We start from the raw sequence: 18,878 nt of genomic DNA, 5'->3' as shown, positions 1-18,878 counted from the left end.
CACCTGTGCATGAATTTGTGCACCAGGCCTCTAGTTTGAATCATAAAATTCTTCATTGTGGGTGGCTGTCTTGTGCATTATTGGATGTGTACTGGCATCTCTGGCTTCTGTCCACTAGAAGCCAGTGGAATTCCCCCACCTCTACCCAATGTGACAACCAAAAGTGAGGGGGAAAACTGCTCCTCACGACATTGAGAACCACTGTTGTAAGTAAATAAGGAAGCATGTTATAGAACAAATTAAACTGGGATTCAAGAAGCTGGGTTCTAACCCAGCTGTTTTGTCTTTAACTTTGGGTTATTGGAGAAAATATCTAACCCAGCAGTTCTCTAATAGGTAGAGGGTAGTATTGCTAAATCAGCTATATATAATATAATAAAAAGATGAGCCCACTTAGCTTTCTGGGATGCGTATTTTTTATTTTATAATAAATAACTATTTTAATTTAGGTAATAATGCCATAGCTTGTAACAAACCAACTCCTACATCATAAACTAGAAAATATGCAAAATAAAAATATTTTAAAAATTAATTGAAGGTATGAGAGAGCTGTCAAGGTAGCTAAGACTTGATGGGACAAGATCCCTGAGAGGAAAGAAAATCTTAAAGAGTTAGGCTGACATTGTAAAAGTTATTCCCTCAGGGCATTTGTAAATTCTTGGTGCTGGGTGAAAGGTTGAGGATTTAGAATAGACAATGGGCACTTACTAAGACACAGAGAAGCCATCAGAACTTTTGGCAGTTTCCAGAGACAAAAATTGGAATTTGGAGCAGCCAAGGCAGTCAGAATTGAGATGTCATGATCCTGAAGTTCTCTCAACACACTAGAATATACCTGATACTCAGCAATTTTCTCTTTTGAGCTATTTGCCAGATTTGTAAAGTAGCAGGATAAGAGGACAAGACATAAAACAGAAGACCTCTAATAGGCAGAGTAGTATTTTTGGCAGTTCGATGGTACCAAACAGAACCCACCAAAGAGTAGGGATGCTAAACCATACACTAGGATTTCAGGTGAGATTTCAGGAGAGCTAGAGCATAGGAGTGGGGATAAATTAGAAGTAGATTGAGCCTTTCAAAAGTGCAATCCAAGCTTGAGTTGGCCCAGTCCTTGATCTGTCTTTATACTAGCTGCCTTCTTTTTAGTGAAAATGTTTTTATTGATTTTAGAGAGGGGGAAGGAAGAGGGAGAGATAGAGAAACATCAATGTGAGAGAGAAACATCGATTGGCTGCCTCCTACACTCCCCTATCCCCCAACCCCCACAGTGGGGATTAAATCTGAACTTGGGCATGTGCCCTGACTAGAAATCAAACTGGAGACTTTCTGGTACATGCAATGATGCTCAATCAACTAAGCCACACTGGCCACAATAGCTGCCTTCTACAGGAAGACAATATCACCAGCAGAAACACTGTAATTTATTATGAACAATGTTTATTAGCATTTAATGAAAATTATCAGGCAGACCTAGAAATAAACCCAAAAGAAAAGACAAAAGAAATGGACCCAAATTAAAAAAAAAAGAAAAAGAAAGAAATGGACCCACAGATGACTGAAGCTTTTAATTTTTGGATATGCAATTTATTATCACTGTGTTTAAAGAAAATAAATGACAAGGTAGAGAATTATACTACAGAACTGGGATCAATAAAAAAGAATCAAATAATTTAGAAAATAAAAAACTTGATTACTGAAAAAAAAACCACACCTCATAGATGTGTTGAAATGCAGATTGGACAAAGTAGAAAGAAGTAGTCAACTAACTGGTAGGTGAGTGCAAAATATACAAGCTGAAGTTTGAGAGGAAGAAAAGTATAAGAAAGAGTATAAAAGATATTTGGGGCACACACACACAAAAGGCATAAAACTATGTAATCGGTACCTCAATTGGAAAGAGAGCATGCAGTATCTAAAGAGATTAACAGCTGAGACATTTTCTAGAACTGATAAGAGCATCAACCGTAAACTTGAGAAGCACTAAAATTAACCGTAGCAGGATAAACACAAGAAAAACAAGAACCAAGTACAAGGTGAAAGTCAAAGAAAAATTCTCAAAACCAGCCAGAGAAAATGAAAATAATATATTCAAAAGGGCAAAAGTAAGACTAACAGTGGACTTAATAAAAATAAGAGAATCCAAAACATAATGAAAGATCATCTTTAAGAATATAGCTCTCAATGTAGAGTTCTATACTCACTGAAAGGCAAAATAAAGACATTTTTTAAACAAACAAAAACCAAGAGAATTCCCACACTACATGTAATACTAAAGGAAGTTATTAGGCAGAAAAAAAATTACAAACTATAGCCATTTCAACTGTGCTCATATTCAGTGAGCCTTATTGTGCTAGTTAAGTGTAATAAAAAAAAAGCAAAAAAAGTAAAGGATTGGGAAAGAAGCAACGAAACCGCTATTGTTCACAGATATTATTGTATACATAGAAAATCCAAAAGACATATTATACAAAAATGTTCTACAGTTTTATTATGTTGGTTGTTCATTGTTTTTTAGTAAAATATGTGTGAATTTTACTATATGTAATCTATAATTAATATCTGAATTAAATGTCCTTTCAGAAATAAATGCTATGATAGAGCTAACATTTGCCTAGTGTAGGCTGTCTTCCATTTTGCTTTCTAGCAACATGAAAGGTGGGAGTTGAAAAAAGTCTCATTTCTTGACAGGCCTGAGATTACTAAACCATACAAATCATGGCCCACAAATATTTTGTTAGGAATGTGACAGTCCTGTGTATGTTGTTCTAAATTATTTTCGACCTCTTGGCTAATGAAAGAACTTTATCTTTTGCAGTTATAACAATCTAAAAATGGAATAGGAGTTAATAACTTAGCTGTTTATATCCATAGTTAAGAAATCTATATTCTTTAAAATCTCAGCTGGTAAGAACTCTTTTCTATGAATGCCATACATGGACATTCTGAAAGATTGCTACTTAATGTGTTCTATCCACACCATGACCAGCCTATGCCAACAAGATCATCATTTAAAGCTGCTTTGGCTATAGTAGAGAAAACATTTTCAAAATGATTTATAATAATGTTTGTAGCAGTAGGAATTGTGATGATGTGCTGACATTATTCTTCCAGCTGCTGAGGTTGTTTTCCTTTAGAGCTGGCATTTTCCTATTCCACTTTCTGTGCTACCAGAACTGCAAATCACAATTGACCTTACCTTACAGAGAACTGAGTGTTTTCAAAGAACATGAAAACTTAACTAGCAAATGGGATGACAAGTTTCTTTAAGGATGTAATAACATGAAGACAAGTAACTTCCAAAATCCCACTTACTTATAATGAAATCACTAAGGGCACGATGAGGTGATTATCTTACATTATAAGCTCCTCAAGGGCAGGAGACTATGTAAAGTAATATGTAGATTACTTGTCTTTGGGGAATGGGTCCTTGGTACTTTGTGACTGATCCAGAAAGAGAAGCATTCACCAAGGCCTGACTTATTTATTTTAAATAAGTCTTTATTGTTGAAAATATTATATATGTCCTCCTTTCCCCCCCATTAACACCCTCCAGCAAAGACTGACTTATTTTTTTTTTAATATATTTTATTGATTTTTTACAGAGAGGAAGGGAGAGAGATAGAGAGTCAGAAACATCGATGAGAGAGAAACATCGATCAGCTGCCTCCTGCACATCTCCTACTGGGGATGTGCTCGCAACCCAGGTACATGCCCTTGACCGGAATCGAACCTGGGACCCTTCTGTCCACAGGCCGACGCTCTATCCACTGAGCCAAACCGGTTTTGGCCAAAGACTGACTTATTGAAGTAATAGATGCTTAGCTGCTAAAATGTTCTGTTTCCATCATACCACAGGATCACAGAACTTAAGTCAACATTATCAGATCACCTAATACAATTGTTTTTCAAAGTGAGAGATGAAGGATAGGCAGCATTGCTACATCACATAAGTGAGCTTTCTCAACAAATAAACAACCCTACACTCCACTCCCCTTCCCCTAGACTCTATCCCTCCCCACCCCCTTTCTCATACCTCTTTCTTGAGGATGTGTATTTTTTTAAAAAATATATTTTATTGATTTTTTACAGAGAGGAAGGGAGAGGGATAGAGAGTCAGAAACATCAATGAGAGAGAAACATCGATCAGCTGCCTCCTGCACACCCCCTACTGGGGATGTGCCTGCAACCAAGGTACATGCCCTTGACCGGAATCGAACCTGGGACCCTTGAGTCCGCAGGCTGACGCTCTATCTACTGAGCCAAACCGGTTAGGGCAATGAGGATGTGTATTCAAATACTCCTCACAGGGACATATCAGGTTGAGGGGAAGGTGTTTTTTAAGAAGGCAGGACTGTATTTACCAACAGCCCACTCTGTGATTCTGATATGGTAGCACCAAGTCTTCCAGTTGAAAACCTCTGACCTAATCTATTTTCTCCCTTTGAGCAATATTACAACTCAAACAACCTAGAAAGAATTCTGAAAGTATTTAGAAAAGCCTACAATTTATTCTTCAGTGGACCCATTTCATGGCTACAAAAAGGCCAATGTATAAAATGCATTATTTTCAATTTAGAATAAAAGTCTTACTGTTTTTCCCAATTTTTAGTGATATATTTAGTACAGTACAGGAACTTGAAGAAATTTATACTTTCTATATACACATATGTGTGTGTGTGTGTGTGTGTGTGTATTCATTTTTTTCAGTACAATCCTTACTATAGTAAGATGTTAATATACAAAGACCTTATTAGTACCTGCTGTCCAGTAGGCAATGAAAATCTGTAGTCTTAATTTTTCTAAAGTTTTATAGATACAGAAATGATTTCCTTGACCTGACTTCCACCATACCTAACAAGTTCATTCAACATTTATTAAGGGATAAAAATGAACAGAATCATCTTTTCTTTCCTGTTTTTCATCCCCAACTTCTTACTCTTATTACTTTTCAGTGTCCCCTTCACCTCGCCCTCCCCCTACCCCCTTTTCCAAAACTTGGAACTCAATTAGCCTGCAAGCAATGAAACAATGACTGCTATGTGACAAAACCACTGGGATGGATGGATATAGAGGATGGATATGCAACTGTAATAGAGGTGGCCAAAAAAATACTACATTCACAGGCAACTTAGAGTAGAGGACTTCAGAGAATTACCTTTATAAAATAATAGAAAATGGTTTATAGCCACCATGTCGCAAAAGGAGAAAGGTCTCTGGAATTAAATACTAAGGAACCTAATTTTGTTATATTATTGCTAAATGCCACAAACTTAGTAGTGATCATTTAAAAATAGTCTACAGTGTGAGATTTAAGGAACAATGACTCCTAATTAGTGTTATAATAAGTGTGTTCACCATTCTGGAATGTCATTTATGGTAAATTAAGGAACTACTGTCCCTCCCCATCTTCCATTAGTATTTTAATGCTAGGAGGTGGGAAAAGCTGATCCATATTCAAGAGGAAAGGAAGAAAAACAATAACAAATTGGCATCTCTTCTGTAGATTGCCCCACAGGCCAAGCATTTTTATGTTCTTAATCATTATTAAATGACTTAACATGACACCCAGAGCCTGGCGAATGATTGCATCCTGACATGAGAACGAATTACAAATGAAATGAAAGATCAAGCCGTATTAGAGGATTGCCTCTGGGAAATGAAAATCTTTAATTCTCTTTTATTATTGACATTTATTTGGCTGCCATGAATAACAACATAGCAAAGAGATTCAGCTATGCTTGTGCACTGAATAGCTTATCCCAGGGCTCAAAACTGCATTAACATTTATCATGTTTGCTTTTGTAGCTGACACCACTGAACAGATTCTCTATCCATCTTGTATTTATCATGCATTGCAGATATAGTACACCCTCTAATTTAAGTTCATTTTCATATACTAGAAGCAGCAAAGATTACCAGTGTCTGTCCTCAAATAAATTCCTGCTGGTAAGCATTCCTAAGAGAGTTTAATATATTTAATAAGACCAAATTGAGTTGACAAATTCAGTCACAGAAAGAGGATGCTAATTTTAAAGGTTTCAATTTTTGGAAATTTGTGCTAATTCACAAGACACTTGTACAATATGTATCTCTGGAATAAAGCCTTAAAATAAATGTCTCTATAAAGAGCAACCAAATAGCATTTTATGAATCTGAAGGCAGTATGACAATTCTTATGAGGTAAGAAAGTCGGTATGCTTTTCACTTTTCCAAACGGTGTTCATTGCTAAGACAGGAATAGGCCACTAGTATAAAAAGACAGCAATTCAGTTATTATCAATGCAGGGGTATCTTTTCATGACTTATTTATTTTCTCTCTTGTACAAATTAACAACATGGCTTTTCCTGTCACAACAATAAAAGATTATACAGTATGTGGTGTCTTTGCTCACATGATCCTCTTTGACTAGATTGCCCTCCTTTCTTAAATACTTCCTAAAATTCAAGGCTTAGCAAGGATATCAATGTACCTGGGGAAAATAAATCACTTAATACTATATATCTGAATTTTGTTTGAAAAATTTTCTGTCCTTCTGTTTTTTATACTTTTAATTATGAAAAATTTTAAGTGTATATACAAGTGGATGTAATTGCACAATGACCATCCCCATATATTACAATTATTGACTCATGGCGAATCTCACTTCATCTATAACTCCATTTCATTATTTACTATGTATTGTGTTATTTTGAAATAAATATCTGAATCTTGCTTTTGACAATTCTAAAATAAGAAAGTTGAAATGAATTAATTCTGGGGTCTCTATTCCCCAATATTTGACAATAATTTATTCTTTTACCTTTTCAGGCATATTTATTTAGTTCAACAAAAGTTTACTTCATAGCCACTATAAAATCTTTATTGAGGCTTTATTGATTTCCTTCTCTGAGTCAATACAAGTCCATATAATTTTTACCAATAATTAACAAGTGTAATTACAGTTTCTTGTATTCATATATCAATGTATATTAATTTTATTTCTGAGTTAGATCTCTTATCTTAAGTTTTAGTGTTCAGCAGGGTACTGAATAAACACTAAGGTAAAAATTGCTTCTGTTTATAATAAGTATTAATTAACTGATTGATTTTAATCTTAATGGTTCAGACAAAATGGAAAAGGTCTGTATTTTGGCTTCAGTAGTAGGTAGCATCTTATTGACAATATTAATCATTTTTTTAATTGTTTAAGTTACCATAACTCTTTTTTTTAAAAAAAAAATATTTTTATTGATTTCAGAGAGGAAGGGAGAGGGAGAGAGAGATAGAAACATCAATGATGAGATAGAACCACTGATCGGCTGCCTTCTGCACGTTCCCTACTGGGGATCGAGCCCACAACCCAGGCATGTGACCTTAACCAGAATCGAACCCGGGACCCTTCAGTCCACAGGCTGATGCTCTACCCACTGATCCATACCAGTCAGGGCAATATTAATCATTTTATTTGATAAAATGTTTGTTGACTAGATAAAATTCCTATTTTATTTCTATGAAAATAGATGGCTGTGTAAAAACCGAAGTGAAGTTTTCTTCTTTAAGTTTAAAGCTGATGAAGTAACTTATATTTGGGTTATATTTGTTCATAGTTGGATATATTTATGTTATTGTAGCACAAGTATTTGGTAATTAAAATGTATGTTTTTCAGGAAAGACATTTCTAGATTGACAATATCTCCAAAATATCACAGTAAAAAAAATCAAGGTAGATTTACTCAACTGATTTTTCTTAAATTATCTTCTTGAAAATATTTTATAATGAGATAGAAGGTACATATATATTTATTGAAATTATAAAAAAAACTATACAAGGTACATTTTCACAGAAATAGAACAAAAAATCCTAAATTTCATATGAAACCACAAAAGACCAAGAACAGCCAAAACAACCTTGAGAAAGAAGAACAAGTCTGGAGGCATCACATTTCTTGATTTCAAACTATATTACGAAGACACAGTAATCAAAACAGTATGATACTAGTATAAAAACAGAGACACATAGGTCAATGGAACAGAATAGAAAGCCCAGAAATAAACCCGGATATACGTGGTCAATTAATTTATGACAAAGGAACCATGAACATACAATGGGGAGACAATAGTCTCTTCAATAAATGGTGTTTGGAAAATTGGATGGCCACATGCAAAAGAATGAAAGTGCAGCATTCCCTTACAACCTACACAAAAATCACCTCAAAAGACTTAAAAGTAAGACCTGAAACCTTAAAACTCTTAGAAGAAAAGGGGATAAGTTCCTTGACACTGGTTTGGTGACAATTTTTTTGGATTTGACACCAAAAGCAAAGGCCACAAAAGCAAAATAAGCAAGTGGGACTACATCAAACTAAAATCACAATCAAACAAACAAGCAAACAAAGAACACTTCTACACAACAAAAGAAACCATGAACAAAATGAAAAGGCAACCTATGAAATGGGAGAAAATATTTGCAAATCACTTATCTGGTAAGAAGCTAATATCCAATATATATACCTTATACAACTCAACAAAAAACAAACACAAAACCAAACAAAAAAAAATCAAACAAACACAATCTGAAAGAGCTGAATATTTTCCCATAAAAGACATACATACACATGGCCAACAGGTACATGAAAAGGTGATCAACATCATTAATCATCAGGGAAATTTAAATCAATACCAAAATGAGATCACCTCACACCTGCTAGAGTGGCTGTTATCAAAAAGACAAGAAATACGTGTTAGCAAGGATGGAAATGGAGAAAAAGGAACCCTTGTGCACTGTTGCTGGAAATGTAAATTGGTGTAGCAACTATGAAAAACAGTGTGGAGTTTCCTCAAAAAATTAAAAATAGAACTACCATATGATCCAGCAATTACACTTCTGGGCATTTCTTTGAAGAACATGAAAACACTAATTTGGAATGATATCTGTACCCTCGTGTTCACTGCAGCATTTTTTACAATAGCCAAGACATGGAAACAACCTAAGTGGTCCATTTGATGGATGTAGGGAGAAAGAAAATGTATATAGACTTCTACATATTCTTTATACATTTATAGATTAAAATTACATTCAGCCATAAAAGAGAAGGAAATCCTTCCATTTGCAACAATATGGATGAACCTTGAAGGCATTATATGCTAAGTGAAATCAGTCAGACAGAGAAAGACAAATAAGGTATGATCTCACTTGCATGTGGAACCTAAAAACTGAACTCATAGATAGAGAACATATTGATGATTGCCAGAAGTGTTTGTTTGTGTAAGCAAAATGAGTTAAGGTGGTAAAAAAAAGTACGGTGTTTTAAATTAAATATAATAGGAAGAATGTAAATTTTGTTATACATGATTAAGCTCCATAATACTGGTTTTCTCACACAGTTTGCATGTTTTGAATTAAATATGTTAGAAAGGATATAGACTTTTGTTATAAATGATTAATCTCCACAATAATGGTTTTCTCATACAGTTTGCACATGTACCTGTAGCCATTATAGTGTCATCACTCCCTTGGGTGAAAATCACGACTCGTTGCCTCTTCGAGTTCACCTTTGGCAGAGCTTGGGTCTTTTTGGCTATCTCTTTAATGTCTTCAGTCTGTTAATTGAAAGGAAGAGGAAAAATTTCTCATAACCAGTACAATCAGAAAAAGCTTTCTTAGAAGATTAAGGATTTAGACTCTCAAGTTTAAAAAATGAGATACTTAAACATCTATTATGAGTTATCATTTAAAAATTTCAACCACACACAAAAGTAAACATCCTCCTATATAATAAAAGAGAAACATGTAAATTGACTGTCCCTCTGCTACGCTCACCAGCCAATCAGAAATGAGTATGCAAATTAACCTCGTCACCTCCCTGGAGACTGACAGCAGGTAGGAGGCAGCTCCCAGCATGGCCTGCTTGGCCGTCGCTGCAGCGACCCGGGAGCAGGCAAGTGTGGCCTGCAGGCAGGCCCTGCAGAGAGCAGAGAACCACAGAGAGCAGGCCTAAGCCATCAGTAGGACATCCCCAGAGGGCTCCCAGATTGGAGAGGGTGCAGGTCAGGCTGAGGGAAACTCCCCCCCCCTTCGTGCATGATTTTCGTGCACCAGGCCTCTAGTAATAGTATAATAACCTCCAAGGAGCCCACCATCAAATTGTAAACATTTAAAATTTATTCATTTATACTTTCATCTACCTGCCTTTCATATTATTCTGAAGCAAATTCCAGAGACTATATAACGTCATCTGTAACTGTTTTAGTATGCATCTCTGAAAGATAACAACTTAACCATAACCAAATAACTATTATCATATTTAAAAAATAAACACTAATCCCTTAGTATCAGCAAATATCCAGTCAATTTTCAAATTTCTAATAAAAATTTGTAGAGAGAATATTAAACTATTTTAGGGGTGTACAGAGCATGATTATGCTGACTATGGAAATAATACAGTTAATATAATTCCAAATTTTTCAAAGAATTAAAATGAGAGAGAGGTGCTAACCGTTTCCTACAGACTTAAATTTTTTTTTAAGAGATAAAGTTAAAAAAATTACAAATTAACTCTAGAAACCCTGATGCTATTTTTCGTATCACACAAGCCATGCATACATTTTTACCTTTTTGTGTGTGTGTTAATCTTCACCTGAGGATGTTTTTCCTATTGATTTTTTTAAATGGAGTGGAAGGGAGGAATTGGGGCGGAGGTCAGAGAGAGAGAGAGATATGTTGCTTCCTGCATACACTGTGACTGGGGTGGGATTAAACCTGCAACCCAGGTATGTGTTCTTGACCAGGAATCAAACCCATGAGCCTTGGTAGGCTGACGCTCTACCACCGAGCCACACTGGCCAGGGGAAGTTTTATAACTTCCTGTTCTTGACCTGAAATCTAACTCTTAAGCTATAGGTAGAATTTTTAGAATCATGCTTTCAACAATTTCAAAATCCATGTCTGAATTCAGTGAGCCTCTAAAACAGCCCATGGTTTGCATTTGTTGGTTTATACTCCATCACTGTGCAAGTTTCAAACAGTATGGAGAGAGAAACACAACCAGAGGGAAAATATATTTGCTTAGCATAAAGGAAGTTAATTAGGATATACAGGATGGAAACATTTAGGTAAGCAAGGCAGACAAGTCATAATAGTTACAAACAACATTAGAAACCATAGAATTTTTAAAGGTATGACATTCTTTAGTAAAATAGCTGTATGCTGTTTGTTCACTAAATACTAAGAAATTCCAGATGATGCATAAAGTTAGGCTTCTACTATACCTAACATGATAATACCAGAGGACGGCTGTTTCTGAAAAGAAGAGCCACTTGAGGTATAACAATGCTGCTGACCTTTCAAACATGCTGACTATTTCACTTCTGGTTGCTTATTTTAGAACAGAACTAAGCCTGAACTCAGATAAGATGAGAAAAGAAATTCCCTCAGTTTTGGGGAAAGTCTATTATAAAAAGACTATTATAAATGACTAGTAACAGCTGAAAGGACCAAAAATGCCATATAACAATGTCTTCACTCTCTCAAATAAATGTATACGTTTAATTAAAATGACTCACATATATTCTCCCAATCGTCTTGCCACACATATATTTTACTACTATAGGGTTTTTTGCTTATGATTGAATACAGTTCATATTTAATAAAGATAAGAGGCAAACTCCAGGAATAGATTCACTTTATCATCTTGGGAGCAGCATCTTATGCATGTTCTGGATGTTTTTTATATAGAGGTTTTTCTTCAAGGTGGTATAAGGAATAAATTAAGAATGAGATTCTACGATTGTCTTCTACCCAACTATGTGGGAAAAATTTTTTTTATGGAGCTTTGTTAACTTAAAGAAAACTTTTATTTATTTATTATTTTTAAAATTGAATTTATTGGTTAATAAAATTATATAGGGTTCAGATATATACTTCTACAATACATCATCTGTGTACTGTATGGTGTGCTTACCACCCCAAGTCGAGTCTCCTTCCATCATCATTTATCCCCCTTTACCCTCTCCCTTCTCCTCCCCCGCTTCCCTCTGGCACTCCCCATACTGTTGTTTGTGTCCATGAGTTTTAAAGAAACCTTTCTTATGTCTCAAATTAAATCCTATAAAACTGGCAATTCAAGATTGAAGTAAACTTTTCAAATATAAAACATAAATCTTTACAGATGGTTACACTTTATTTCTATCCACATCCACAGTTCATACAAAACTCCTTTGTCGCTCTGGGATAACTGGCAGTGAGCACCAAAACTGAACTTCTCTCTAGGCCTTGAGGAGCCACTGCTTTGCCCTCAGGAGTTGCTCCCCATCTAGTATAAAAACTTTTCTTAAAACCTTAATTTTGTCTTTCCAAAGCTACATATTTCTAATTTTGCTGTCACAGCCAGAAGATTATTTTCCCTTATATGTGGGCTAACATATCTTAACAAAATGATGAAATTACAAGGGATTTAGAGTATGACACACCTGAACTTGTGCATCTTGAGCAGGTAAATAAACCCCTCTGAGGCTCCATTTCCTCTTGTACATACTAAGAAAATATTTATGGTAGGAGATGTTGGGAGAGAAGTATGCTATAATTGGTGGGTAAAAATTTGGAGATAATCAGGATATTTGCATATTCTCATAATTCCTCCCCTTAAGATATTTATTCATTACAAAAGGAAAAATAGTTATGTTACAGTGAAAGAAACTGACAGACGTAAGTTTACCCTGGTGATCAAATTTAGCAATGCTAAAGTTAGGGGGCAAAATAGGTTATTTGCATAGTCCCAAAATATTGCCCTCAAGATGTTTATTAACTACAATGGGATAATAGTAACTTTACAGAGGATACACTGCAAATACCGCCTTAACACAGTGATCAAGGTGATCATCACCAACAATAAGACATCGGGACATCATGTACGTCCCTGATACTATGCACTGAGAAGGGCCCATCACTTCTGTGATATTTCTGGAAAACATTCATAACATCTACTTAATTATGTAAAAATGTCAGACAACCCAAATTGGGGGACATTCTACAAAATGAGTGACGAGTACTCTTTACAAGTATCAAAATCATGAACAAGGAAAGACTTAGAAATTCTCACAGAAAAAAAGAGACTAAGGAGACATGACAATAAATGCATTGTGCAATCCTGGATTAGATTCTGGAACAGAAAAAGGAAATTAGAGGAAACTGGTGAAATCAGAATAAAGACTGAAATTTGGTTATTGGTATTATATCAATGTTAATTTTCAGGATTTGATCATTATGCCTTGCTTATGTAAGATATTAAGATTAGGGGAAGCTGAATAAAAGGTATCTGGGAACTACTATTTTTGTAATTTTTCTAAGCCTAAAATTATTTCAAAATAAAAAGTTAAAAATAACTATTGTGAGGCTGAAAGAGGATAAGGTGAAAGAGGTTAATGCAACATTTAGCACATGCTAAGTACTTAATAAATATTAATTTCTTTCTTCTAATAACAATCATTTTAATACTCTCCCAAACTGTCATATCCTGAGGTTGCCCTCCAAATCTCCAAAAAGGGCCTCAAGATTTGAGTAGTGAGAATTCAATTATGTTCTCTAATAAGGAAGGAGAAAAAGGAAAGCGGGGAGGAGAGGTAGAAGAAAGCTCATACAATTTAACTATGAGCCATGTTTAGAGTTCCAAAAGAGCTTATTAAATCTTAACTTCTCTAGGCAGTGGTATTACTGTGTCCTCATTTTACAGATGCTGAAACCAAGGGCCATGTATATAGCTCTAAAGTACTCATTAAATCTCAACTACTTTGGGCAGTAGATACTATTACTACAGATGAAGAAACTGAGTCACAGAGAGGTTAAGTAATTTCCTAAGGTCATAACGATACTAAGTGGTGAAGCTAGGTTGAGCATTTACAAAGTGAGACTCCAGGGATTACAGTCCTAATCACTACTCCAAGCTATCCACAGATTATACTACTTCCATGAATTTAAGCAATGTGCTTTCTGTTATCACAAAACTATATAGCAGGTTCATCCTAAATCATTTTTCTGCCGCATTCACAAATTATCACTGATCTTGTATTTAAGTTTGGTATTTTTTTCTTAGTTATTCTGGCTTGTATTTTACCCTAGTAAATTTCCTTTTTTCCTGGTTTGCAAATAACTTTTCCTTTTCTTTTATTTTTTTTATTGTTGAAACAGACATACCTATTCCTACCCTTCTTTTGTCTACTTCCACCCAGCCTCCATCTCCACTTCCCTCTGGCCATCACCACACTGTTGTCTGTGTCTATGGGTTATGCATATATGTTCTTTGGCTAATCTCTTCACCTTCTTTCATCTAGTTCCCTCTACTACCCTCCCTTTTGAATTTCAATATATTTCTTATTTTCCAAAGTCATTTGGAAATCTAATCTCCTCTTCCAAATCATTAGAATATGAGAAAGATGTATAGTTTATATGGTAAAGAGTACGGAACTTGGAGAGCTGAGCTCTGGTTCCAGCCCCATTATGTATGAGCTATGTCACCTTATATAATTCATGTAGCCTATTTTTTATCTGTTAAATTGATATGGCAATACATGTCCTACCTACTTTCAAAGATGTGTGTGAATGTTAAATGTATTAATGAAATGTTGGAAAAGGTTTTATAAACTATGAAACATTTAAAATATTTTTTTTATTGATTTCAGAGAGGGAGAGAGAGAAACATCAATGATGAGAGGGAATCATTGATCGGCTGACTCCTACATGCTCCCTACTAGGGATTGAGTCCACAACCCAGGTATGTGCCCTTGACCGGAATCAAACCCGGAACCCTTCAGTCTGCAGGCCAATGCTCTATTCTCTGAGCCAAATCAGCTAGGGCTGAAGCATTTTATAAATGTTAATCCATTGTATGCCATAAGCATTCGTATATGCAAGCTGCGGACTTTCCCCACACGCCATGTGCGTCTATATATATATAAAAAAATGTTTTCCCTAAGTGGCAGCCCTGACCAACTTTAAAATAATTTTTCGTGAGAATTTTCAGCTGAAAATATTCAAGAACACCCAAATTGTGAGTAATATATTTATTTTTATAATATTCATTGCAAAATGATTTTTTAAATTATTTCAAAATATCATGGCGTGTGGAGATGGTTTCTGTTTTGGTCGCGTGACAGTTAACTGGTTAAATTATGCTTCCATTTTCACTAGTGATTATGTTAACAGTTTAAATTTAGCATTGCCCAGCTGGTATGGCTCAGTGATTGAGCATCGACCTATGAACCAGGAGATCATGGTTCGATTCCTGGTCAGGGCATATGTCCAGGTTGCGAACTCCATCCCCAGTGTGGGGCGTGCAGGAGGCAGCTGAACAATGATTCTCATCATTAATGTTTCTATCTTTATGTCCCTCTCCTTTCCTCTCTGAAATCAATAAAAATATATTTAAAAAATTTAGCGTTGTCTTTCAAGTGAAAGAATATACTATCTTCATTCTATTTTTAACAAGCGGGGAATGCAAACATTAAACAATACTATCATGATCTATCCATTCCTACAGAACACCAATTGTGGTAACCCTCAGATTGCCTCACTTAACCATGTCATATTCTGTTTTGTTTCCCAAAGAGAAACTCCTATAGTAACTATGGTGTTCACATGATTGCCACTCTCCAGTCTATCTCAGACTCTCTTCTCACTCACTCTGCTCAGTGACACTGACCTTCTGTCAGTTCTTGGAATGCAATACGTAGTACATTCTGCTCTTTCTTGTTTGAGAATTTTTGTACTCTTCTTCCCTCTGAAATTTGTTTCCCTGTTTGTTTTGCTTTTTTCTGTCATGGCTAGATAATTGTATTTTTCAAGTTTTACTTTCTATAACCATCTCATTCAAAATAGAAACCCCTCCCACATCCTCCTTCACAATACACTCTCTGGTCATTTCTATCTTGTCCTTCAGGGTTAGGCATGTATCTAGCGCTCAGTAAATATTCGATGAATGAGTAAATGATTAACTAAAGACAATTAGAAGATCATCTTATCTCTTTCCCTTAATCTGTTTTCAAACTGTCCTCTTACAGGATTCAGTTACCTAGGAAAGAAGCACTATACTCTTTAGCCAGCAGCGCTTGACTTAGTGTCTTATTTCCAGAAACTCTGGGTAATATTCACTGTGTTCTTCATATATGTGAGAAACACAGAAACCTGAGAAAAATCTTGAAGAATTATTTGGGAATCAAGGTCTCCTGAATCCTCTGTGTGGACTTATCTATCCAGCGCTGATCAATGGAACTCTCTGTGATGATATATATGGTTTATATCTACACTGTCCAATATGGAAGTCTCACTCAAAATGTGTGCAGTGAGACTAAGGAACTGAATTTTAAATTGTACTTAATTTTAATTTAAATAGCCACATGTGGCTAGCGGATGCTGTATTGGATAGCACAGTTCAATACTTTTCTCTCCCAGTGGTATAAGACGAGACAGTCACTACTGGTCAGAGAAAGCCTGCAAGTCTGGCTGGGACCTCCAGGTAGAGTCAGGGGCTGTGGGGAAAGTTGGAAAAGGGAAAATAATTGCTTTGTTTCCTCAACAATCAGAAGTATTATATCTTAGAAATGTAAAACAAGGAAATTAAAATTTGTTGCCTAGAGTAAAAATAAATGAGTGATCCAGTAGAGAAGGTATGAATTCTGTTTATCATTTGGCACATACTCTGTTGTACAGAGAATGAAAATACAAAAAATATTTGTATTTAGGTTTTGGAGTTGTTTTTTCCACTGTATTTAATTTAAATACCAATTTTCAATACATGTTTTAAAAGGCTTCATAATAAAACGTGCTTTTAAGTACCTTATTTTTATGTAGGTTCTAAAAATACAAACCTTTAATCAGTTTAGCTCAAGATAAGGTAGATTTAAAAACACACTGCAGTCTGAACTGATTTTTTAGAGTAATAAAAGCCTCATGAAACTTTTTACCTTAAGAATTGTCATTTTAAATTCTTAGCAGGTCTGTCATTTAAATCAGCCACTGTGCAATTTTTCTATTATATATATATATATATATATATATATATATATATATATATATATATTTTCATTCCGCTCTCTTCTGCTTTGTGCTCTGCCCAGCTTCAGTTTTTTATCTCATTCTCCAGTGCCCTCCTAAGCTGGCTCTTCTTACTGAAAAATGACTAACTCATTTTAAAGATTAAAGATTTTTTTTTAAAGAAAGATTACCTAAAATTTGTAGAGAAGCTAACCAGAATACCATAAACAATGCCGCCAAGGATACTTACTTATGAATAAACACTGGTTATTTTTAGAGGCATTTGGATTGGTCAGTTGGCAGACAGATCACAGTGGCAATACTCAATGGCATTGGGAACTGATTAGGATTTATAATAGAAAATGAGGGTAGGCAGCAGAGCTGGTGGGAAGAAAAAAATGGTCACCTTTCCTTTCTTTTTAATCTTTTCAGTTTTCTCATCTCATTCATGCCCCAAATTTAGAGGTAAAATTTAAGCTGGGAGTGATAAAATACAGACTTTGTCTAGTGTCACACGACTTCTGAGTGCACTGACATACTCCCATAGACATTAAACTGCTAAGATAAAGTGATTTATTTTTTACTCTAAAAAACCAAGTTTTAACCCGTTTTCATATGACTGTGTAATGAACTAAAAAAATAAAAAAATAATGGCATTTAAAAATAACTGAATTTCTCTAGATAGCATCCAGTACTTGGGTTATATTTTATTGATAATACTTACTTGAGCTTTTTCTACTCATGGCTCTACTATATTCTGCAATGCTTATAATAGTTTAGAGAACCCATGAAGGGACACATCAAGACTGTGTGCTTTATCTAACATGTCACTGTCAGCATCAACAACAGAGCGGTTTTACTATGTCAAGATGTAATAAGGTATATTATTATAACCATCATCACTTGGTTTATATGTTGTAATCAATTATAGCACATTTATGGTAAATAAAATTATAGAATCAAAGTAAAAACTAATGGAAAGGTTAATATGGTGCTGGTTAGTAGAAAATAGAAAAAATAGTTTGTTGCTAGGATTGAATTTAAACCAGGCATATTCAAAGCATATAATTCAAGGGGACAATAAAAGTATGAATTAGTTAGCCTTAGTAACCTATTTTAAAAAATTATTATCTAGGCACTAAAGAATCACGATCATTTGTTATGTAACATGTTATCTTTGTAAGCAACTACAAAATTGTTTATTTTCTAAAATCAAAATACATTTTTTATGTTAGTACAGAAAGTAAGATATAAATTTATGTTCCACAAGCTTTTATTAGTGGAGAATTTTGATGTAACAACAGAGAATTAATATTAATTACTATTAAAATTAAACATCAGTGAAACTTTAAAACATGACTGAAAACACTGACTTATATTCTCATGATTAAAACATTTGACTTTTAAACTGAATATTCCTGATTACAGTTAGTATTTTATATAAATTGCAGTTTGGAAAATTACAAAGCGAAACTTAAATGAGATAAATAAATACTTGGAAATCGTTATTCTTTCTTCTACATGTGATTCAACCCCTATATTCACGAGAATACATATAGTAAAACAAAAAGAGCAAATTCGCAATAAGCTATCGGAGTTCCCAACAATCAGGTATCATAAGGTGAAGTTTCCTACTCTGATGTAGTTTTTTCACAGAATCTTGAGAATAGACTACTGATCCCACATGCTCACTGTCTTCCTCCAAGAAGAGAAAGCAGGATGGCTGCCAAGTCCTATGATATGGATAATATGCTCATGTACTACTTCGTTGCTCAGTAATGAATCTGCTTTTAGTACATTTAAATAATAGTTTCTTCATAAATTCACACACCTTACTCTAAAGAGTTCAAAGTGAACTTACTAATATAGCAATCA

The 18,878-nt window shown here is 34.7% G+C and overlaps 1 protein-coding gene across 3 annotated transcripts in view; it reads right to left on the bottom strand.

Annotated features, from left to right (window-relative positions):
• ADK (adenosine kinase) overlaps positions 1–18,878 on the bottom strand; it is a 489,964-nt gene that overhangs the window by 81,378 nt on the left and 389,708 nt on the right. For 2 of the 3 annotated variants that reach the window (XM_036337172.1, XM_036337170.1), the window contains exon 9: positions 9,466–9,580. In XM_036337172.1, coding sequence (XP_036193065.1) covers positions 9,466–9,580 — 115 coding nt within the window. Of the gene's footprint in view, positions 1–9,465; positions 9,581–12,448; positions 12,556–18,878 lie in introns of those variants that run through there. The other variant, XM_036337171.1, reaches the window with a different exon arrangement.

Source organism: Myotis myotis, unplaced genomic scaffold (assembly GCF_014108235.1).
Source record: "Myotis myotis isolate mMyoMyo1 unplaced genomic scaffold, mMyoMyo1.p scaffold_m19_p_15, whole genome shotgun sequence".
NCBI classification, from domain to species: Eukaryota; Metazoa; Chordata; class Mammalia; order Chiroptera; family Vespertilionidae; genus Myotis; species Myotis myotis.
The sequence above is the reverse complement of the archived record's forward strand: the minus strand, read 5'-3'. Positions and strand labels throughout refer to the sequence as shown.